At 43.0% G+C, this 23,444-nt stretch overlaps 1 protein-coding gene across 9 annotated transcripts in view; it reads right to left on the bottom strand.

The window, feature by feature from the left end:
• NPAS3 (neuronal PAS domain protein 3) overlaps positions 1 to 23,444 on the bottom strand; it is a 966,851-nt gene that overhangs the window by 29,350 nt on the left and 914,057 nt on the right. For all 9 annotated transcript variants that reach the window (XM_060401793.1, XM_060401794.1, XM_060401796.1 and 6 more), the window contains one exon: positions 285 to 478. In XM_060401793.1, coding sequence (XP_060257776.1) covers positions 285 to 478 — 194 coding nt within the window. The remainder of the gene's footprint in view (positions 1 to 284; positions 479 to 23,444) is intronic.

The following is a 23,444-nucleotide window of genomic DNA, read 5'->3' as shown; positions in this document are numbered from 1 at the left end:
TCCTGCTCTCTCCTTGGGTTCTCAGCCAGAATGGGTCTCAGTTACAACATATGGATGCCTGGGTATCCTAATTCATCCCATTGTTGTCCCTAATGTAAATCAGGGCAGTGATGTAAATTTCAAATAAAAAGCATGGTTGGTGTCAGTCCAAGCAGCCATTAAAAATAAGATCAGGATTTATAATGAGCCTCATTGGGAGAGTAAAATCCTTCAGACTGCTGAAAACACCGGCCCTTACCAATGTGCAACATACAACAGGGCAAATGAAAACAAAAACGAAGTACCTATTTTCACAGTAAATGATATTGAGGTCCATATTTACTCGAGTGACGAACATATGGCAGTCAATTCTGACTTCATTGATCGTAGGGGGAGGCAGGGCATGAGCCACAACCACGAGACCCATGATTTGGCTGGGGACGGTCCTCCCGTGGGACAGTGACACCCTCAGTCGTAGCCGGCCCGTTATGTGAATCACCTGGAATAGAACATTAAGTACAGGACACAGTCAAATTTACATCCGGGCTGTAACAGTACTTCTTTTGAGAAATGCAGAATCGCGTCTGGATAACGAATGTTAGCTTGAATCTGGTGTAATCATAAGGGCTGTCAAAGTGCCCTCAGTGTCCTCAAGGCAAGAGACAAAAGAGAAATAGTCTTATACTCTGAGCATTTCTCGGGGCAGCATTATTACTGTGCTGTTACTATTTTTCAAGACTTATATTTTTTTTTTTTTCAGGTTTAGAGGAAGTTCACAACCAGATAAAAGGACAAAGTGAGCCCTGAGCTGCAAAAAGAAATGTTTGCATTTTCATCCCTTACTAGTGGACGATATCTGTGCTTCTCCATATTTCTACTGAACGGGATTCCATGGACGTCTCTTTTCAGAGGTGTGGCTCAGAGCTTTCCTTCATTCTCAAAACAGCCAAAGACTCTAGTGATTAAGAGATTCAGTGACAATGACCATGAATGTGTCCTTTTGAGCATACTTTCCATGTTAGGCAGTGCTGAGTTACCTGTACCTGTAACACCATGCTTTATCACAATGCCCTCTCAGATCAAAGGTCAGAGGACCTCAGCATATGATTTGTTCCTTGAGCTCTTACCACAGTAGATCAGGAAGGCTTGCACCATTTTGGTGACAGTCCGAAGTACTTGCTCAGAAACCGGAGGGATTTTTGGTTTCTTAGCCAAACTATGCCATGGATAGTCCTGGCCACCCACCCAGATCTAAACAAAGTTGGTTCATCATCTTCACATTATTTTCAATGATATGTTTTTATAAAGCCATGTTTAGAAAAAATTCCTTTGTTTATGAATTGAACATAGGAGATGAGTCACAATGTGAGTTTCCTTAAATAATGTTTTGGGAAAATGAAATCATAGAAAGATGGAAAGAGTGAGGATTTGTGTGGCGCTGCTTCTGGGTGACAGAAGGCATGTGTGTATATGTATGTGTGTACCCTAGTTGGGTTCCTCGCGCCCTGTGACAGCGTGGGGCACCCTCCAAACCAGGTTGTAGAAGTAGTCGCCACCATTCCCTGTACCTTGGAGCTCAGTTTTGTAGCTGGTCGAGTTTCTGTGTTTGGTTTGCCGCTCCAAATGCACCCCTGAGCACCAGAGACACCTTTTGAGAATCTCCTTTTCCCTCCTTGTCGGAAGAAACTGAAGTGGGAAGTGAGTCCCTGACCTCCCTGGAGCGATAAGAACTAGCATCTGCTCTCCTTCCTAGGGGCTTGGCTGGTAATTCCTTTTTCATTGTGTTTTTAAGTTATTCAGTCTTCCAAAAGCAAAGCCACACTGCTGTCAGTCAGGAAGCAGGATCAAAGCTTATGAGGCCGCCCTTCGGAGTCCTGGCTGTTCTAAATGATACCTCTTCCCTTTCCTCCTTCATGTTTGAGCCCAGAGCTGTGGATCTGGAAACCAACGAGGAGGATTATTTAGGTTATTTTAGGAGCAGCTTTTTGACCACCCACATTGAAGTTGACTAAATTCATGCTTAATGCACCTTTGCTTTCAGCTTTGGTCAGACGAGCTACTTTATGAATATTTGAAAATGTTCCTAGAGGCAAGGATGCTAAAACATCATCACAGACACATATTTTTGCAAGACCTCATTAACTAATAAAGAAATAGCTAAAAGAAATGGGATTAGCTTCACAGGAGGGGTGTTAACAGTCCCTGGTCCTCCTCCCAGCTAGGCTTACATAGATGCTCATTTATCATTATCTGTCTTGTTTTATCAGGAACACTCAGCTTCTTGGAAAAACACAGATCTATAAATGCTCAGGAAAACTCACACCCAGAAATGATATGTTAAATAAATCCCCACTTGGTATTCTCTTCCAAAGCAATTTAAAGGCATCTGGGGTAGCAGACATTTGAGGAAGCCAGGCAGGCTACTGGGGAGCTGTGTGCGTGTCAGAGCCACCAGCCTCTGATCTCCTCCAGCTTTGCCCAAGGCCACTGAGCTGTTGAAAGGGGTCAAAATTTGGGCTGGGCAGGGACCTAGATTTGCCATCTCCTGATTTTGTTCTCCTGGAGAAAGCCACTCTACCTCACTGCAGCTCTTTCTTTTCTGTGAAATGGGGATAATAATGACTATTCTGTAGTTCTGTCATGAAAGCCAAAGGAGGCAGTTGTGGCAAACACTTTCTAAATTGTAAAGAAGTATAAAAATGTTCATTATAGTTCTGTTTGCCCTTAAAAATGATAAGGGTAAGGACTGATTATACATTTGATCTTGACCACAGGCCAAATAAATAATAAGGATCATGTCATTTTGTATTTGGGAGAAAAATTGGGAGAGTCTATTTTAGGTCATTCTCCTTTTCATTTTTTAAGTGAGGAAAGTGGCTCTGTAACATTCCTCCTCTAACCAGAATCATCGGGCTTGGAAATGGCAAAGAGAGCCTAGAATCCGTTTCTAGGTTGAGTTTGCCCCTGGAGAAGGAAATGGCAACCGGCTCCAGTATTCTTGCCTGGGAAATCCCATGGATGGAGGAGCCTGGCGGGCTGCAGTCCATGGTGTTGCAAAGAGTTGGACACGACTGGGTACTTACTTGTCAGCAGGAGGTTGTGTTTGAGCATCATTTCAACTTTGTTATGCTTTTATACGTTTTAAGTGCATATTCATATTGAACCAAAACATCAGAAGTTTATACCAGATGCCAATTTACTGCCTTAACTAAACTGTATATGAACCTTTGAAATGATTTCATATATGGCAGAAGCCCAAATTATTTGAACAGTCTGAGAAACTATACAAACTAAGAAGGGAAAAGAAACCTAAGAAAATCGCCAATGCAATCAACAAGGCAGTTGTCAAGAAATGTCAAAGAACATCAGAGTGTGTCTGAGTGTATGTACATCTTGGGCGGGGGAGGGGGAGAGTGAGGTTGAAGAGAAGAAAAGATAGGTTAGGTTCTGTAATTAATTTGGGGGTTTAAATTATGGTATTTCCCCCAAATCCATTTTATAAGGCCAACAATTGGGGTGTTTTTTTTCCCTCCCATTGTGAGAAGTTATGTTCAGATTTTAGAAACATGGCAGAGAACATGTATCCAAACTGTTTGTTTTACTTTGTAGCTGCTTTGAAGGCCTGAGGCTGGATAAAAAGTATTATCAGAAGATCTGAGTTCATATCCTAGCTCTGGCACTGCTTAGTCATGCAACTGTGATGCTCAGGGAATTGAAATGACTTGCTTACTTTCCAGGTCAGCATATTAGGGATTAAAAATGTAGTACAGAGAATAAGTACTCTGTAAAGATGTCTTTCGTTTTCTTAATGAGGTCATCAAAGGGCACTCTTTTGGTTTTTTAGTTTCTAAAACATACGCAAGGAGTCCTGATAGGTACCAGAGAGAAGACCAAGGTGGATCAAATGTAAACCAGTTCTCAAGAGTTTACAGACTACACAGTGAGAGGACACAAACAATTACTCTTAATATATTAAGACTGGGAGATGACACAGGGTCTGCTCAAGCGGTTTCTCCATTTTGGTTATATGACAGAATCTCCTGTGCAGTGTTGTTAAAGCATGGATTCCGAGGCTCCCTGCCCCAGAGATTCTAATTAGGTAGGACTGGGCTGGGGTCCAACATTTGTTTTTTAGAACATCAAAGGTGAAATCTACTACAGGATAGTGTCTGGCTAAAGTGTTTGGACTTCTACCAGTGGTTCTCAACCTTACTACACATTGAAATCATCCAGGGAGTGGAGTCCCCACGTCCAAGCTGTATCTAACACCAGTAAAATATGGACCTCTGGGATATAGGGCTGCTGAGAGGATTAAGTAGAAATGTATACAAAGTGCCTGGGTATATGCCTGATACACAGTATATGCTCAAAAAAAAAATACTATCTTCTTAAATAAAAATTGTACCAAAGGAAAGGTATAGAATGAAATCTTTGGGATGTCAGGGTAGGCAGAAAATACTTTTGACTGAATGGATCTGGAAGGCTACATGAAACTGGCACTAAATTAAAACTGCCATAAGATATAATCATAGAATGGGAAAAGGTGTTCCAGATAGAGAAAAGGGCTGGAATATAAAGTACAATAGAAACAAATACAAAAGATAACCTATTGGAGACACCTAGGGAGCCAGGAGCATTCCAACGAGGGTTAGGAGAAGAGACAGAGATGGGGCAAATACTAGGTACAAGCAGTAGAAGTTGGCAATGGGACCTGGGGAGAAGCATGGTGATTTTGAGCCTGTGTCATAGACGATGATGGTAGACTAAATGGTGACTGGGAATGCAGGAATTGCTGGCAAAGGGATGAAAAAGATTTCCCTGTGGACCCTTAGTCTTTGAGCAGCCTGGGGAGATGCTGGGGAAGGTGTCCTTTGATTGTTGGAAAAAGGGGTTGAGTGCTTAAGAGATGAGAGATGAAGGTATGGTTGAAGACTTGGTTGGTTGGTTGGTTTGTGCTTCACTTTGGTTTTTTTTTTTTTTTGACTGGAGGTGATACTTAAAACCAAGCAATGGAATTACCAACAGAGAAAACAGATAAGAGAAGAACACCAAAGGCATCCCTCCACCATGCCAGCCCTTTGAGTATCTGAAGCCTAAAGCAACTTAACTTCTCTAAATGGAATTTCTTGTACTCTGTAATGATTACTTTTGCTTAAAAGGTGACCATTTCTGAAAACTCTAAGCCCCCTTTTTCTCCACCCACAATTCCGTTCGGACATAAATGCCAAGCTTGCCACACGGTCACCAGGCCCCGTGGTAACATTCCAAAGAATGGGATGGCTTTTTTGTACCATTAAGCAGGTGAATGAGAAATGATCTTGTATACAAGTAAGTAGATAAACTTAAATACTAATATGATTTCAAGAACCATGAAACCACAAAAATAGTCATTTTAAAGTGAAAGGAATACTGTGGCTTAGAAATAACATTGAATTGGGAAACAGAACAATTGATCTCAGTTCTGGTTCTGGTGACTTTGGGCACGTCTTCTAGCTTGAGCAGGGCAGCGTTTCCTCAGATATAAAAGGGAAGGTAAGAGTCAGGTGCTGATACCTAGGGTTCTGCCTAAGTTCTAGAGAATTCTATGACCTACTGCTCAGTAGAGGGGCTGTCACCGTGCTGTTACCCTACCTGCCACTCCCCTGGCAGCTCCGTGGTGAGGGCAGGAGCTTCCAAGGACAGCTGCAAGCTAATCAATGCAGAGTTTACTGTAAGAATTAATCAGTAGGGGTTTAGGGGTCGTATCCGAGTTGGAACGGTGCTTTGGTGTTGGCCAATGCCAGGTAAAAATTGCCTCTGTGTCCTACAGGTTTGTCTTGGTCTGTTCTTTAATCTACAGACATTCTTCAAAAGAGATTTCTGAGTGAAAAGATTCTTGGACCCCAAGCTCAATTTTATGTAAGAGCTCAGTTCTCACATTTCCTTTCATTGTTCTTGTTTTATCATAAAGAGCTGTGCAAAAAATGCTAAAGCCCATATTTTTCTAAACCCCTTACACAGCACTGCCCAGACACCAGCAACAGTGGCGCAGTAAGCACAGGATTTCTGAGTGGAAATCCCACCATCTTTGATAAAAATGTCCAAATTAGCATCATTTGACAGTTCCACATTGAAGAAATCAGCGTCTGACTTTTAGTTTTCTTCTTGGACACAACAAGTGAGTGTGTGCCGTGTAGAGAGTACATGATCACGGAGTTTAGGACGAATGTGGGAGTGTTAACAAGCCATGATTCTTGGACAAATATATATTTCTCTTCCTGCCATATGCTCCTTTCTGTCATCTGTTGGTGATAAACACTTAGATGCGCTCCACTAATATCTTCTCATTATAAACAAGCCCATCACAAAGACCTTGATAAAACCTCCCCTCTGTCAATACTTAAGGAAAGAAAGTCCGTGACGGGAAAATACATCTGGAAGCTATTCTCCATTCTTTTAGGAATAAATCTCACTACTAGTCCTAGGAAACATTTTCTTTATCAAAAGGAAGTGCTAAGTATTATGTGCATTATTTTCCACATATAATGTAAAGTACAGAATAAGGCTAAGCACAGGGAGGAACCAAGAAGCTGCAGGCAGGAAAAAAAACTATGATTCCCTAGGTTTAGAGCAGCTTCAGAGATTTTTTTTTTTACTTGTCCTTTAAAGGAATCCAAATTTACCTTAAAAATTAAGCTTCCTTCTGGCGCTCTGGTCTTTTTTCTTTTATTCCCCTGTAAAGGTCTGGTTCAGCATACAGATCATCAAATCACTAGCTCGGGTGGGAGAGTTAGCTAATTATTTTTAAGTGATGGGGGCTCTGGTGGCCCACATCTGCTGAAAGATAAGGGCTTAGCTGGGTCTTCTGAATCTAAACATCTAGCCTACAGCCTAACAACTTAATCTAAACCAGCAGGAGAATATCAACCTCATGTAAATTACTTCATGCAAATTTTTAGGGAGTGGGATTTCCTGAATTTAGAGCATTATCATCGGATGGAGAAACTACCCTAACAGGTCTCTCTGTCCCTGTCTCTCTGACTCCTGAAACCTAAGTCTTTGCACAAGGCCTGAAAAAAACCAATTCATCTGAGACCAGGAACTTGTCCATAGAGGCAGACACTAAGGAGAAGAGGGCTCGCAGCTGAAGGAAGTGCCTTTGGGCTTTGTGAGGGGCAGGAGAACAGCAAGCAGTGTTAGTTCCCTTCCCTTTCCAGCATCTCAGATTTTATTTCTAGAAACTGACTGGCTTCTAGGAATGTTCGTCATAATTCACAGTGAAACTTAAGCAACGGGGGATAAGAAAGGACAGAAGAGGGACAAGCTGACTTCTCAAGGCAGAGGTGAGATTGAGGGTGAGGGGAGAGGTCCAGGGGGAAATTGGGTCTTGGCAGGGAGCAGGTAAAGATGCATGCCTCTTCCAGGGCCAAAGGAGATGCAACAGAGGAGAGGTGGATGTGGAATGTCATCATCAACTAGGTGGAATGTCATCATCAATTCAGGAACCACGTGGTTGGCAGGAGGCTTTCTGAAAGTTTGTCCCTAAGAATTTCCTTAAGAGCAAGGCTCTTCAGGCTTGGGTAGGATTTAGCACTTAAGGCTAGAGGACTAGCAAGAACTGGAGAGAGTTTTAGATGGGCTCAACTTAAGGGCAGCTGTGGTGGTGGAGAAGAAAGGGGAGGCTGGGTACAAGGGAAGTATTCAGGGCAAAGTTAAGGAAGAGGAACCCCAGCAGTTCTCTCAGGTAGAAGGACAACAATGAGAAAGTGTGAATTCCCAGGGACTCCGTTTGGTTTGACTGTTAAAGAGATGAGCAGGAAGGGGAATGTAATTTGAGTACAACCAGTTGATGGTTGGTCTGATGGCTGAAAAGATTCACCAAGGGTGGGATGCAGAAGTGGACAAACCTAGAGCTGTAGATAAGGGCATTCCCGACTCTGGTAGGCAGAGGAAGGAAGGGAGCCAGGGGATAATTTCTCTGTTTTCACTGAGATCTTAAGGTCCTGAAAGCAAAGACTCATGATGCATAAACATGAGGTAGGGGGCATTCTTCCTCTTGCAGCTGAAGTCAACTTCCTCTGTCCTATACACAAATAACTAAATGAGCCAAGCACACGGGGGAAACATATTTTGCACTTTAATTAGAAAGCCCACAACACCTAATGCTGATATCAGGGATTTATTTAAAACCCCAAACCCTCTAGGGTTAGTGGTTTTTAAATCTGAGCATGTACGAGAATCACTTGGCGAGCTAGATCCAGGGCAGGAAGACAGATGCAGGTGTACAGAACAGACATGTACATGAAGGCAGGGAGGGTGGGATAACTGGGAGATTAGGTTTGACACAAATATACTACCATGTGTAAAACAGATAGCTAGTGGGAACCTGTGGTATGTGGGAGGGAGAGGATATATGCACATACACGGCTGGTCCACCTTGTTGTACAGCAGAAACTAACATGACATTGTAAAGCAATTATATTCCAATTAAAAGAATAACACACACACAAATAATAGGGATTCCAAAGTCCTGTGCCCCAAACTCTGGATTCTTTCAAGCTGGAAAGGAACCTGGAAATCTCCGTGCCACCCAGCATTCCAAGGGCTTTTATGCCAGTGGTTAGCATAGCCATTCTTTCAGTTTTGTTTTAAGGGTAGGCCACTGGGGTCACAAAGTGGGGCTTCCCTGGTGGCTCAGCCAGTAAAGAATCTGCCTGCAGTGCAGGAGACCTGGGTTCAGTCCCTGGGCTGGGAAAATCCCCTGGAGAAGGAAATGGCAACCCACTCAAGTAATCTTGCCTAGAGGATCCCATGGACAGAGGGGCCTGGCGGGCCATAGTCTCTGGGGTCGCAAGAATTGGGACATGACTTAGTGACTAAACTACCACTCTTGGGTCTGTCTAGCTGCAGCATCATCTTTTTCTAGAGCTGAACGGATCTAGACATCTTAGGAAGATGACCTAGTGGCTTATCACAGACTGCTTCCTAAATGAGCAAAGAAAGATGTACATGTACGGTTAAATCAGGGCCCCAAACCCCCCTACTCTGTAAACACAACCCCTTGTCTTGGTTCCCTGGAAGTGGAGGATCAGCTCTTGATAAGCAGAAACCCTGGGCTGCTGTGGGATTGGGGCGTGTTTTCTGTGCACAGGGCTGCCTGAGGGAGGCGCTGGGAGCCCTGCCAAGGCTCCTTTACTTGTGGGCTGCAGTATCGTACCCCAGGCGTCTCCGGAGAGGTGGAGCTCTGCCAGTCCCTTCTCCCTAGCCCAGCCTGCCCCTGGCTTAGCTCCTGATTAATTCAGGGGAATCCTGGGAGGTTAACCCTTAATTTGATGGCTTCAGTGGGGAGCTTGAGAGATTGGTGGTAATTTATCACCCTCAGTTGTTTTTTTTTTTTTTTTAATGTATGAACATTTTCCAAGGCAACACATAAAAAATTATTTTTAAAATCCACATTTAAAAAACATTAGCCACAGCATTCTTTTCTTACATGACTGTATCCTCCAAACACAGCAATTACTTCTCATCCATCTCTGTTAACAAGCTTCAAATATATAACATAAAAAATGTAACTACAATTAGAGCCTTAGAGTCTCAAAATGTGGTCAGACTCCATATTTGTTTCCTATTCCTTTCGGAGAAAACAGTCTTTCTTCTACCAGAGATAAGATTTTTTTTTTTATTGGGATAGTTTAACTAAGCTGAAGAGATTTCCTTAACGAGATTATGTAAATATATGCCAAGGCTATAAACCACATTTTCTCAGAGAGTGGAACACTTCAAATATCATTTAATCAAACAGGACCATGGGTAGAAACACCTTTATAAATTGTTAAGGGGCAAAGCAAGAAGGCTGAACTACACACATCTGATCAAATTTCATTTCATTCAGTTACTTTATTAAAGTCTCCTAGAGAAGGACAGAGGAACACTACCTCTGTGGAGGGCAGAATTTTTAGTCCTCTGTCACTTGACGTGGAGGAGGGATATTGCCCCTCACGGCCCCTGGAGGCCCCTATGGCTTAATGTCACTGACTTGAGGGTAGAGGGGCAGTGCTCCTCAGTGTAACTGACTGCAATTGTATTTCCAACAGCATTAAAGAGAGGAAAAAAAAAGAGACTCAGAATTAGTCTTATGCCAAGTGATCCTTCACCTATAGGTGCTGTGGAAACACTGTATCATACTCTTTCTTTTCTTGAGCACTCAGGAGCTCCTATTAGGAAACAGATAATTCAGATATTCTCTGTTTTCTGTTCTTGCTCCATTCATCTTTGTGGAAGGCATGTTTTGCGTCAATTTCTTGAGTTTAGTGACACGTCTTGTTCTAAGTTAGTCTCGCACACCTTTGCTTCTATTGGCTAACGGAATTTATACTCGCTCTAATCTGCGACAAATGGCCAGAGACAGCTGTGGACCTTGCTGAGTGCTTGTCTGTGTGAAGATAGTAGCTCTAGAGAGCTCTCTGCTCTCCTGAGAAAGGTCAAGGCAGCTCTTCTCTGTCTCCGGGCTTCCCAGGTGGCACTGGTGGTAAAGAGCCAGCCTGCCGATGCAGGAGACATGAGAGGCATCCCGTCTCTGGGTAGGGGAGATGCCCTGGAGGAGGGCACGGCAGCCCCCTCCAATATTCTTGCCTGGAAAATCCCATGGACAGAGAAGCCTGGCGGGCTACACTCCTTAGGGTTGCACAGATTCGGACGCGACTGAAGCGACTTAGCACTCTGTCCCCTCCACCTGGCCTGAAGGGCTGCAGAGTAAATGGTTACATTTTGTTAAGACGAAAAAGCCTTCAGAGGAAGAGCTCCAAGATATGGGAGTCAGCTCCTCCCCTCTTCCTCAGTGGCAGAGGATACAGAATTAAAGACAATTATCCACGTGGATGGGTAGACTGGTCCTTGTGGAAGGGCAACTCTGCTGTCTCAGGAGCTGAAACATTTTTTTTAAAGCAGCCGTTCCTCTTAAAGAGAAAACACACACACAAGGACTTGAATTTCTGATAATTAAAAAAAAAAAAACAACAAAAACTGAATGCAAACAGAGGGGTCCTAAATACAGTGGAACAATGAAAGTCCGGACATTCCCCAAATTTAGACATGAAACTCCTTACAGATCAAACTTAAAAGTGATCCCTTCCTAGGAGGCTGTTGTAGGGAACATGAACTCTTCAGGAATGCAAGAACAAGGAATTCTCTTAAGCTAGGCACTTTAGACCCAAATAGGTGCAAGAAACAAAGAATGCCCAGTAGGAGCCAAGGTGCCTCACTTTTATTGGCACACTAAGGCAGTGTTCAGTTCTGTGTTTGCAGCGAGGCGCTCCTTTCTCTGCGTCAGTTTCCTCACTGGGAAAGCGAGTTGGCTTAACTACATGGGGTCTGAGACCCTTCCTTGCTGTGGTGTCTGTTCAATCTGGCATGTTTAAACATGAAGCTTTGAGCCATCATCAAAGCCCTAAACCTCTATAACTTCCCATCTGTATTATCTTGGTTCCATTCTTCGTGAGGCCTGGATGTTACGTGTTAGGCATTGATTAGGAAAGGACATTTTCTGAAATGTTTCTCAACCTGCCCTCCGTCTGCTATAGCTGATATTTTATAAGGCTGCTTCATTCAGCCCTATATCTCATCCTTAATGAGAGCAATTTCTAGGAATGACAGGCCTCTCAAAACCGCTTGCTTTGTGGAGTGAATGAATCCACTCCCTGCCAAACCTTCTTTGTGTGGCCCCCCAGAGAGACAGTGCGTTGGGGCTAGGGGAGTGCCTTGCAGACTACCTCGTGCATCCGCCCACCTTACAGTCATGGAGACTGAGGCTCAGTGAGGTGAAATGTCTTGCCCAAGGATGCACAGCCAGTGAGGGGCAGACACAGGAAGAAAAGAGAAGCCCCCTCGTCTCTCACCCAGGGCCCCTCTCCTGTTCAGCAGTGCGTTTCTGGGGGAACGTTCTGCCCACTTTTCCTCTTTTGTTTTTCCAAATATGTGTCTATCTCTATATAAATAACTTGATGAAAACTTCGGATTTTAACCTTCAAAGGACCCCATGGCACTGACATGGGTTATTATCCATTCAGCATATGCAGTTCAGAATGCTCATATGACTTTTGTGCGTGTCACCAGCTCATTTGCTGCGTTTGGTTTATTCAGCCATGATTAGAGATAGTCATTTACAGTCACACATTTGGAAACTCTTTAACAAGCTTCTAGCAGTTTCCTTTCCAGAGCTGTTTAAATAGATGAGGGTGTGGTATCAGCAGTTTCCTCCATCCTACTGATTATCCCTGTTAAGCGTCTTTACCAGAACTTCCATTTTGTAGAAAGGCTTTTTAAAAAAAAGAGAGAAAACAACCCAAAGACGCACACAGCCCAGAGCTGATCAGTCACCATTTCAGGAAGACTGACTAAAAAATTAAAATTGAAACCACCACACTATAACCTGAAAAATTCCCTGAAAAAAAAAAAAATCCCCCTCCCTCTTTTCATTTTAAAGAATACTTTTTGAAGTAATTGGCACAAAGACTGTTCTGGTGCAGATTGCTGCAAGTGTGCTCTTGGCAAGAACATCATAAGCACTAGAAAAACTTTAATATGCTCGAGAAGCCAAATACAAACTGACACCAGGAACTCAAGTGTGGGAACAAACAGGGGAAAAAAGAGAGCATCTCAATTTAATACAAACCTACATACAAAGGGACCAATTTCTCCGATTCATGGTTTAGCATACAATGCAGCTGTCCTCTGAGTGAATACAGAATAGTTATACATAAGAAATTAGAATTATCAATTCGAGGGAATTTCTCAAGAGTCCTTTTGATATGTAATAATGCAACTATGATGCCGAAGAAATCCAGGCATCAGTGCATTAAATGACATCAGGTTCGAATCTGTTTAGAGAAGGAGGGTTAAAACTTAGAGAAGAGTCCCTTTGATTTGACCTCTGGAGCAGAGCTCTGCAGCGAAACTCAAAATGAACAGCTTTACCCCTACCTGTAGCCTTGCTTTCCGTGTCTTTAAAATATAAATTTGGATACATGTAGCACGGGGGAAAATTATTCTAGAAGTGTCTCCTACATGGCACGGAATGGGAAGAACTGGGGACCTTTGCACTCTGCAGGATACAGGGAGAGCCTTCCATTCTCTTTATACCATCGAATGTAAGACGAGAACTATTAAAAGAATTTTTTTCCTTCCTCAAGTCATCATCTTCTTTGCTATTTTATGGTAAGGATTCAAGGATTTGGAGATTTTCTGCATCTTTCTCCATCCACATTTCAAATTTATCCCTGATTGTGACCAACACTTATTTTACCCTGAAACTGAAAAGATGGCTCCATTTTCACAGTCTTGCTAAGTAAGATTTCTCCTGCAACCCCCTGGAGTTCAAACGTGCTATAGTTTTCTTTTTTTTTTTTTTTCTTCTTGGGGAACGTTTGAAGTCCCCTTTAAAAATAATGCCTGGAGGATATTTTTCCCTAATACCATTTAAAGAAACTTGAAAGCATATGGCTCTCGAAGCGCACAGGGTTCTAATGAAGTAATCAGCAATACTGCTTATATGCAAACTTGCACCAGAAGCGATCCTACCCAGCCCGCATCAGTCTTTGGCATGAAGTAAAATCCTGCAGAAACCCCCTTCTTCCACCTGCCGTGTAAAGGCTTAGCAAGCCAGGGTTCTCAAGCGGTGACTTTCAACCTTTGAAGGATCGAAGGTGGTAGAGAGGTTGTGTTGGGATCAGAACTGTCAGGAGCAAAGGAAATCAATCTAGTAGCTTGTAAGGCAACTCAAGACAAATATTCCTCAGTCCTACAGCCTCCCTTCATAGCATGGGAGGAGAAAATAAAGTTTCTTTATAGGGTTCTATTTGATGTAGTCCCTCTAGCTCTGCCATTACCTTAGGTGATTCTCTACACAGTCAGCCAAGACTAAATAAAACAAAAACATGGGATATTAATGCACTTTCCCCGGAACTGGAAAGAGCATGCTGTTCTCCTGCAGTTTTGCAGTGGATTCTCTAAATCCATCACAATTAAAATCCCACTTCTTCAGGCACAACCTCATTAGTGCTGAAATATCACATCTTGAGCTATTTCCTTGGGATTTTAGCAAAACAAGTAATGATTCTTTTGATTATAGGAGTGACTTGTGCTATCGTGACTGCCAAGTAAGTATGCAACTGTTTAAAAGAACCAGAATCAGCACTTGATTTTTTTTTTTTTAATTCATGCCTTGGTTTAGGCAGATATAACCCCACCGCCACCCTCCTCACCCACAGCATCCTCTGCTCCATAGCAATGGCAAAGGGAGGAATAAGGTGAGCAGAGGGCTGGCAGATGTATGAGTGACTCATCTTCAAGGGCAGTGTCTTACATTTCTCCTGGTCTATAACTGGTCAGATAATGCTTCTCAAACATCCAAATGCTCCTGCAGCATTTGAAGTACCCCATTCAAACTCCATGATTTCATTCATCCCCAAAGTTTTGCTGAGATGAATCTGTTGCTGGGCACTGTTCTTGGATCAGGGGTTATAGTGATGAAAAGGACCCACAGAGGAGAGGGATAAGATCTGGGAAATGTCTCTGGCTGTTATCAGTGGCTGCTCTGGGGGCCTGAGTGCAGGCAGGAAGACCAAATAGGAGGCTCCTACAGAAGTCCTGGTTGGGGAGATGATGGTGGTCCAGGAGGAAATGATGGGAAGTAGTTGGGTTGTGGATTTTGAAGGTAGAGTTGATGGAATTTGCTGATGTATTAGACATGGGGTCTGAGGTCAAGAGTGGACTCAAAGGATACTCCTAAGCTTTTGCTCAGGATGGAAGATGGTGCCACTTACCAGAGTGGAAAGGACTGGTGGATGGCAAAACCTTTTGAGGGGTGGGTTTTGTTTTGGTTCTGTTAAGATTGAGCCATTGTCAACATCCAAGAGAAGATTCAGTAAGACATAGAAGTTTAGATGTATGTCTTTAGTTGCTTTTTCAGAGTGAATTCAGAAATCTTCTACATGCTAAAACATAAATAGGTCTAGAAATTTCACACATATCCTTTATGATAAATGCTATTGGAAACTGAAGGAATTAGTGATGTGCCTGCTCCAATCCCTGGTTTTTCTAGTCTACATCTGAGAGGACAAAGGGGGAACATTCTGATAAAACACACCATTGAGTCAGGACCAAAGAAAAGCACAGTGGGCCAGGTGAACAACCACAAAAGTGCTCCAAGATATAAAGCCTATGAAGCCTGCAGATACTTCCACAAGACAAATTCTGTCCTTTCTATTTTCTTTAAGTATCACTTCCAAAGCATCTGTCTTTTTAAGCAGGGGGACAAATTTCCTAATCCAGGCCAGGAGACTGAATCCAGGTATCCCAGGCCGCGTTTGGCGACATATAGGAAAGTACAGAAGGCACTGTGTTTAAGAAGATTCAAATTTAATGTGCCAAGAAGGCAAACACTGTCACTCAGTCCTGCTGCTCCCCACTTTGTCCCATCTCTGGAATACATCTGAGTTTATGACCAGGAGAAAGACAATGTATAGAGGTTACTCCTGGCAGAAGACGGGCAAGTATTTAGAGAACATTTGTCTATGTGGCCAGGGCTCTCCTTCCAAAAACACCTGCGCAGAGTACTCTGGGTAGCACACTCCCCCAAAGCAGTGACCTTCTCCTTGAGCTACCAGAGGACTGCTATTTGTATTTGATTTCCTTAATCCCACTAAAGCAGCAAAGGCGGCTTAGGTGGTAATTTATTTATAAGAAATTATAATAAAGCTTCAACAATTTGAATGCTGTGTAAAAAGTGGGAGGCAGATTGTACATAGGCAGGACAGCCAAACTTAGAAATGAGGATTATGACAATTTTTTGGTTTATCTACCCTTGGAATCAATTTTGTCATTTTTAATTGACCGATTTTCCCTTGTTTGTGTAACAATTTATTAATTGATTGCTATGCTCATGCAATTAATTCAAAAGCTGGCAAGTTTAATACAGAAAAATTAATTTTCTTTTACCAACATGCCACTTAAAATACCATTTTGGAAGCCTGGGTTACCAGAAAATTACCTTCAAATTAATCAACACGGAAATTAGATGGTAGTGTCCCTTGACATCTGTCAATCCAAAATATGTCAGTTTCTTCCTTTTGTTTGAATGGGCTTTCTCTGCTGAGTAAGGGATTAAAAAAAAAAAGCCACTGGATATTAAAGCAAACTTACTTTGCATCTTAAAAGGCAGAGAAAAGGAAGCAGTTTCTTTATATAAATTGTTGTTGTTTAGTTGCTCAGTTGTGTCCAACTCTTTGCTATGCCATGGACTGCAGCCCACCAGACTCCTCTGTCTATGAGATTTCCCAGGCAAGAATACTGGAGTGGGTTCTGTTTCCTTCTCTAGGGGATCTTCCTGACCAAAGGATTGAACCCAAGTCTCCCACACTTCCCAGGTGGTGCAGTGTAAATAATTCACCTGCCAGTTCAGGAGGTGCAGAAGATGCAGGTTTCATCCCTGGGTTGGGAAGGTCCCCTGGAGAAGGCAATGGCAACCCACTCCAGTATTCTTGCCTGGGAAGTCTCATGGACAGAGGAGCCTGGTGGGCTATAGTCCATGGAGTGGCAAAGAGTCAGATACGACTGCGCCACTGAGCACCTCATCTTTATGTAAATAGGCAATGTTTAAATGAATTTTCTTTTTTACTGAGAGAAATTTATAGATAAGGGGTAAATCTTAAAAGAGAATGTGAAAATGAAGAGAACATGAAAATAAATGGGCTCCCTGGTGCCTCCACTGATAACGAATCCACCTGGTATGCGGGAGATCTGGGTGCAATCCCTGGGTTGGGAAGATCCCCTGGAGAATGGAAAGGCTACCCACGCCAGTATTCTGGCCTAGAGAATCCATGGACTGTATAGTCCATGGGGTCACAAAGAGTCAGATACAACTGAGGACTTTCACTCATGAATAGAAAGCTTATCACCTTCTTCCCTAAGCAGCTCTTTTGCAGTTTGAACCCTTAGTAGGTGCTACCATTGTGCCAGGCCTTATGGGAACAGACTTAGGGACATAAATATAAGCCCAGTCCTAAAGAATCCCTGGAAATGCAAAATGTGCGGGGGAATGTCCTTGCTAGGCACAGTGGGGAGGGGCTTTAGGAGGAGGCAGCCCTTAGCTAAATGTTTATGGACCAGTAGGATCTGATTGGCCTCTAAGGCCAAGAGCTACTATAAGCCAAAGCCAAAGATACAAGACTGCTGTTGGCGTGTAGGAATTGAGAGAAGGGCAGAGACAGGAGAGAGGAGAGTAAGGGGGAAAGGCTGGGGCATAGAAAACCACCTGGATGGTAGAAAGCAGTGATTGCCTTGCAAAGCAAAGATGACTATTTTGTAGACAAAGTGGAAACTGCTTTTAAAGAAAAGATCATATGACGTGAGATATAGGAAGAAAACCATACGGGAGGGCACTCATTCAGTAATTTATTCACCCATTCATTCATACACATGATCCATGTTTCCGTAGCCTTCATCAAGCAGTGCTCTGCGCCAGGCACTGGGTCTATCACAGTCATTAAGGAGCTCACCTCCTGTCCAGCTGCACTTAGAGTGTGATTGGGCTGTAACAGGAAGGTGACTGAAAGGAATGGCTGGCAGCCTGTGGGCGTAAGGGTGAAGGGGAAATGTGGGTAAGACTAGTGTTCAGCTCTTACTCAGGCTAGAACCTTGGACCACTTTCTATTTTTAGTAACTCTTCCATTTCATCAGTAAAGCTTGAGATATGGAGTGCATCATTTCTCTTGGGCTCATCTTTGATCCTCTGTTCCCAGAGCCAGTCCATCAGCAAGGCTTGAGAATTCTGCCTTTACCATGTCTGTTACTACTGATGTTATATCCATTCCAGGTGACATTGATGAACACAGACCATGGCAATCTTCTGTCTGGGCAACTTGGTGGGCAGCTTCCTAACTGGGCTCTCATTTTTTTTCCCGCACTGGCCCATCTGGCATTTTGGTGCCAGGTTCACCTTCCTGCAGTATTTTCACGCAGAGGAAGGCAGGCCAGGAGTGGCATGGTCTCCCTCATCTCCTTGCGGTGGAACTTTGGAGCAGCCCCACAACCTCAGCAAGCCTCCGATTCCCCTGCGTCATATTGGGCACGAGCATCCTTACCAGCTCTACCTTACGGAAGTGCTAAAAGAACCAAATGAGGCAGGCAGTGCATCTAAGATACCTTGAAAACACACAGCATCATTAAGATATAAACCATTATAATTATTACTCTTCCTATTCAAGAAACTTGATTCTGGAATAAAAAAATTTGGCCCCCTTAGCTTCATGAAAGTCTTGGGACCATTTAGTTGGAGTGTTTATAACCTCATTTTCCATAACTTCCCTCCCTAGACCCCAAATGCATCTCCCAAGCTGCCTTGTGTTCAGCTTCTCTGTACCTTTCTGCACACACTGCTTAGACCAGGAATTCCTTCCCTAACCCCCTCCAGTAGTAACAATAATATTCACTTGTCAAGATTTGTGTCAAATCCCTTCTCTTCTTTGGCTACTCTAGCCCGAAGTTGTCCCCTTCCCTTTGAATTTCTCCTGTTGTTTCTACCGCCCAATCAACACTAGAGATGTGTACCCGGGATTGTTCTTTTCTTGTCTCTCCCTCTGTCTCTCTCTATGCCTTTAAGGCACAGAATGTGTCTTTTATTTCTCTGCCTACCTCCCAGGACACAGACCAAGGGAGGTACTCAACTGATGAGCAACTTCTTGGACACTACATCTGTGTACTGGGTGAGAGCCCACTGTCCCTAACCTACTTTGCTTCTTTTGATCCTCTAAAGGAGTAGCCTCTGAAGGAGGTAGAACGGGTATTTCCATTTTCTAGGTAAGGATCTGGAGGCCACAGAGACACAGTGTTTGTGATTCCAGAGCTGAAATACAGCTCTGACGGTCCTCTAGGTTCATTGCCCTTTCCATGGGCCATCCTGTATCTCCTGCCACTCTCAATTCCTCTTCTGATCCAGCTGAGTCTAGAATTGTCCACTCCTCCCTTAATGCTTGAAAAAATTTCAATACAAAATTATCTTTAGAAAATATATACTGGTAAGATTCCCCTTGTGGCTAATTACTCCTGGAATACAACTAGATACTTCAAGAAGCCACCCTGTTGGAACCATAGGAAATGTCCAGTGAGGTTGGCTTATTCTTGCCCTGAAGAGCACCCTTATTTATTTTTCAGGGATCATAAAATGTATTACTAGTTATTGACTCTTGTAACTAAACACTTGATCTCAATGCAAAGAGCAATATTTAAGGCGCCAATCACTAAATAAATTCACAGTTGTCTACTATTAACATTAGAAAGCTAATAACAATAACCAAAGTGAGCACCATCTTTACGCAGCCTGATCACATCAACAGTGGATCCATGGCCACTCCAGGAATCCGTTTCCCTGAGGCAACCCACAGCCCCCACTGTGAGGATGGAGCCACGGTGGTGAGTATTGGCTATTAACAGAGACTTGGAGATTTCAGAACATTTTCACTCATTTAACCTCATAATAACTCTATGATATTTCAGAAAGGGTGCTGTTATTTGCTTTCCACAAATTGAGGGAGGCTAAATGAGTTCCCTAAGATCAAATATATACCAAATGGCAAGTGAAAGTATTAGTTGTTCAGTTGTGTCCAGCTCTTACCAAATGGTAAAATCAGGACTAAAACCTACATTTGTTAATTTTTAAGACCATGGCTTAGTATATTCTACCAAGTTACTAAAAATACCATTTACAAGATTATTTTTGGTATTAGTCATTACATATATGGGATTTCCCTGGTGGCTCAGAGGTTTGAGAGACACAGGTTTGGTCCCTGAGTTGGAAAGATCCCCTGGAGAAGGCACCCCACTCCAATATGCTTGCTTGGGAAATCGCATGGACAGAGGAGACTGGTGGACTGCAGTCCATGGGGTCACAAAGTGTCAGACAGGACTGAAGGGACAGAGCACGCATGGAGGCATTACATACATGAGAGCTACTTACAAATATCTGTGTTGATGATTACTTCCAGCTTTTAATAATTTACAGATTATTTCTATTAATTTGCTTGGTATCTATTGGACAAAAACAGTGACTGTTACAAAACTGATAGCTGTAGATAGTTTAGATTTCAATGACATGTGACTCAATTTCTGTACAAATATGTTAGTCTCCAATTAATTTTTATACAACTCACCAAATGGATTCTGTGGTAGTCTTCACCAATCATAAACACCCCTACTGAATTGTCTATAGTTATTTTGGAAAAATATAGAACAATCCTCCTATCTATCCACAGACTCATTTTCCTGTCTTCCTCTGATTTGTAAAAGATACTACAAACAGTTCTGGGAGTTCACCAGCATTCAGTCCTTTTAAGAATTCTGGTTTTCTAAGTGATATGTTCCAATTCCAATATGAGCACTAGAAATAACAGATTCCACCAGATTAGAAGTAGCACAAGTATTAGAGCTCCCTTCTGCCTATGGCAGAACCATCAGGCAGAGCTTGGAAGCAAGTCCTTCTCTGTGAATGACTTTTCATTTCTACAAAAAGGAAGCAAGGTGGGACATGGCCTATCTTCCACTGGGACTCCATTCACCTTCTCCTGTAGTCTGTGCCCAGATAGGCTAGTGAGGTGCTAGGTGTGGTCACTGGTGGTGAGTGCCAATAGTAACCAGTGATACATAGAGGGACAGGCTTTTTGTCAGGCTTCCTCTGGAGCTGGAAACCTCCTCTTTGGGCCTGGTACCCTGCTTGTGTTGTCTAGCACTCACCCCCACGGTTGGCCCTGGGCTTCTCCGTTTGGCTAACTCTGCATGCCCATACCTAAAGACTTGTCCTGCTGTAGCGCTGGTCTCTCATGTAAGACCTCACATGGCAGTTGATACACCCCAAACATCCCGGTAAGAAATGTGCATATTTCAGAGGGCCCCAAATGGTCTGTTAAGTCAGCCTTTCCTCACAGTAGTGAAACACCACATCTATGGACCTCTAAACTCTACAGTTCTATGTTTCTTAAGAGAGCATGGGAAAAAACATATAGGCAAAGAATCTCAAAAGAATTTGTGGTGTTTGTCCTTGGGGCAAATGGACAGTGAGGATGCTTTGTCATTCTCTGAGATGGATTGTTTATTTGTGCCCCTGTAGTTTTTGAAAATTCAATGGGAAGGGAATGGGGACACAGACCCCAGGATTGAAATGAAATATCACCTGTCCACACTTCCCTGAAGCCCTGGCCTCCCTAGGCTCATATTATCACCTCAGAGCCAACATTCTGGGGCTGATCCCAGGCCACTGCCCCTGCTAACGCCTCCCCCGCCCCTGGCTCCTAAGCATCCTATAAAAGTGAGGTCAGAGAGGAGAGGAAACTAGAATGAACAAAGGACCTCCGTGGCCGGTGAAATGTGTCTTTCATGTCATCATTTTCCATGTTCCTCTCCCTGCTCCATCTTCCTGAAGTCTCTCTGCTTGCTCTGCCAAAACCCGTGATGCCAAACCAGTCTGTTCCATCCCCATGCCCTGCCTGTGTTCTTAGCGTTCACTTGGAAAGAACACCAGAGAAAAGAAGAGCCCTTTAATACTGCTTCACCACACCACAGACTATTGCGGTCTTAGTTTCTTTCATTCACTCCCATCTCCAGCCCCCCCTGGCCCTGCTCATGGGGGTTCCGGGGCACGTCTGAGTGCTGTTTCTCCTGCTGTTCATCTCACTGGTTACATTAGTTTCTTAACAGGCACAGTTATCAACTCCAGAGTAACCAATTTTCCTCTTTCCAAAAGTCTGAACTGACAAGAGGGATACCCTGGGACTGACCTGAGAACAGCAGGAAGCCAAGCTTCAGGCAGGGATAACTTTTCCCTAGAAAAAGACAGCTCTATATTTTGTTGCTCTTGTAAGATGGACATCTGCTCATACTTTAGGTGGAAAAAAGTTTCAAAAAGATGAGAGAGAACAAGTTTGGGAAGTAAAGGCTCAGGGAAAAATTTCTCCTTTCCCTAAGAAGGGTTCTTCCAGGTGTAGTTCCTGGATTCACGTCAAGGAACCCGTAGATTTTTCTGGATATATATTTTCCTGCTTTGTGGGGTATTGGCTGCATGATCTGATGAGAGCTGTGACTAAATGAAGCCTACCATTTGTATTCCCACAGCCACAAGTGTACTGGCTATTTCTCCTCCAGCTTTCCTCCCCCTTGGCTCTGGAAGGTTCATTACTTACAGTTACTGCAGAATCAATCTGAAGTGGCCAAAATCAGTGATGGAATTTATAGCATAATAAATGCCCTGCCTCACAAATGCAGTTACACATGAAAGGCTTGGGAATGTTCTTTTGAGCAGTCCTTTCCATTGCAGCATGTACTATTTTTTTTTATCAATTTACCAGAATCATCTTAAGCATATTTTGAGAAGTATAATCCTGACAGCTACCCAGCAGATTTTCCCGGAGGCAGGTATTGTTGCAGAAAAACAATATTATTGATAAAAATCTTAGCATATTGGAGCTTGGAAGGGAAACTAAATACATCTCTTTCATTCTTCACACCAGTCCTTTAGAGCTCCATTTCCTTAACCTCACCTTGCCTTCCACTTTCTCTTTGAATTTTTATTTTTATTAAAGTGTCTTAATACACCTCGAAGCACACTAATGAACTGTTGGCTTTGAGAGGCAGGCAGAATTTGAAGAGCACTGAAAAGATAATGCACAGATTGGGGTATCAATGATTTTCCCTTTTTGAGAGTCTGCAGGTTCTAAGATAGCACTGGTATCTGGCCCGTTTTTCTTGCTAAGTGCCCATCTTATGGATGAATCCTGTTTGACAGCATTCTGATACACAGAGGGTTGAACTTGAGCGTGAAAGACTGAAAAAAAAAATATCAGAAAGACAGATGGCAGGCCGTCCTCCCCAAAACTCAATTCCATATTATGCATGTGATTGCTAATAGGCAAGCACTAAAAAACAATTTTCCTTGGCGGAGAGGAGCTGATAAATTGTCAACATAAAGTTAGACTGTGGTTGCTCCAGCGATCGAAAGCTCGTCTATGAGTTTGGTCTCATCAAAGTCGGCTTCTTACAACCGTCACAAAATTTATGAATGCATATGTCTATAAAGTGACTGAAAACCACCCCTAATGCATGTTTGTTTATTGTGTGTCAGCTCTGTGTGGCTTTAGCACATGCAAACACACACACACACACACACACACACACACACACACACACAAACCCATTTTTTGTCCAGATCTCTTTTCCAGCCTTTGTATCTTGTACTGAAAAAGTCAGGAACCAACTGGGGATGTGATTTCCCTTTCTGTCCTGAGAGCTGACTTAAATAAAAAGATCTCTTCAATGGCTCCTGCAGGGTTTGGGTGTGTGCTGCACAGGGTTACACTAGCTTTACAGTGATGGAAGTAGATGCATTTGAGAGCAATTGAGAGCTCTGATTATTCAGAGAAGAAAAAGATGTTTGAGAAAAATAAATA

This window comes from Ovis aries, chromosome 18 (assembly GCF_016772045.2).
Source record: "Ovis aries strain OAR_USU_Benz2616 breed Rambouillet chromosome 18, ARS-UI_Ramb_v3.0, whole genome shotgun sequence".
Lineage (NCBI taxonomy): Eukaryota > Metazoa > Chordata > Mammalia > Artiodactyla > Bovidae > Ovis > Ovis aries.
Note: the sequence above shows the minus strand (reverse complement) of the source record. Positions and strands in the feature narration are given on the sequence as shown.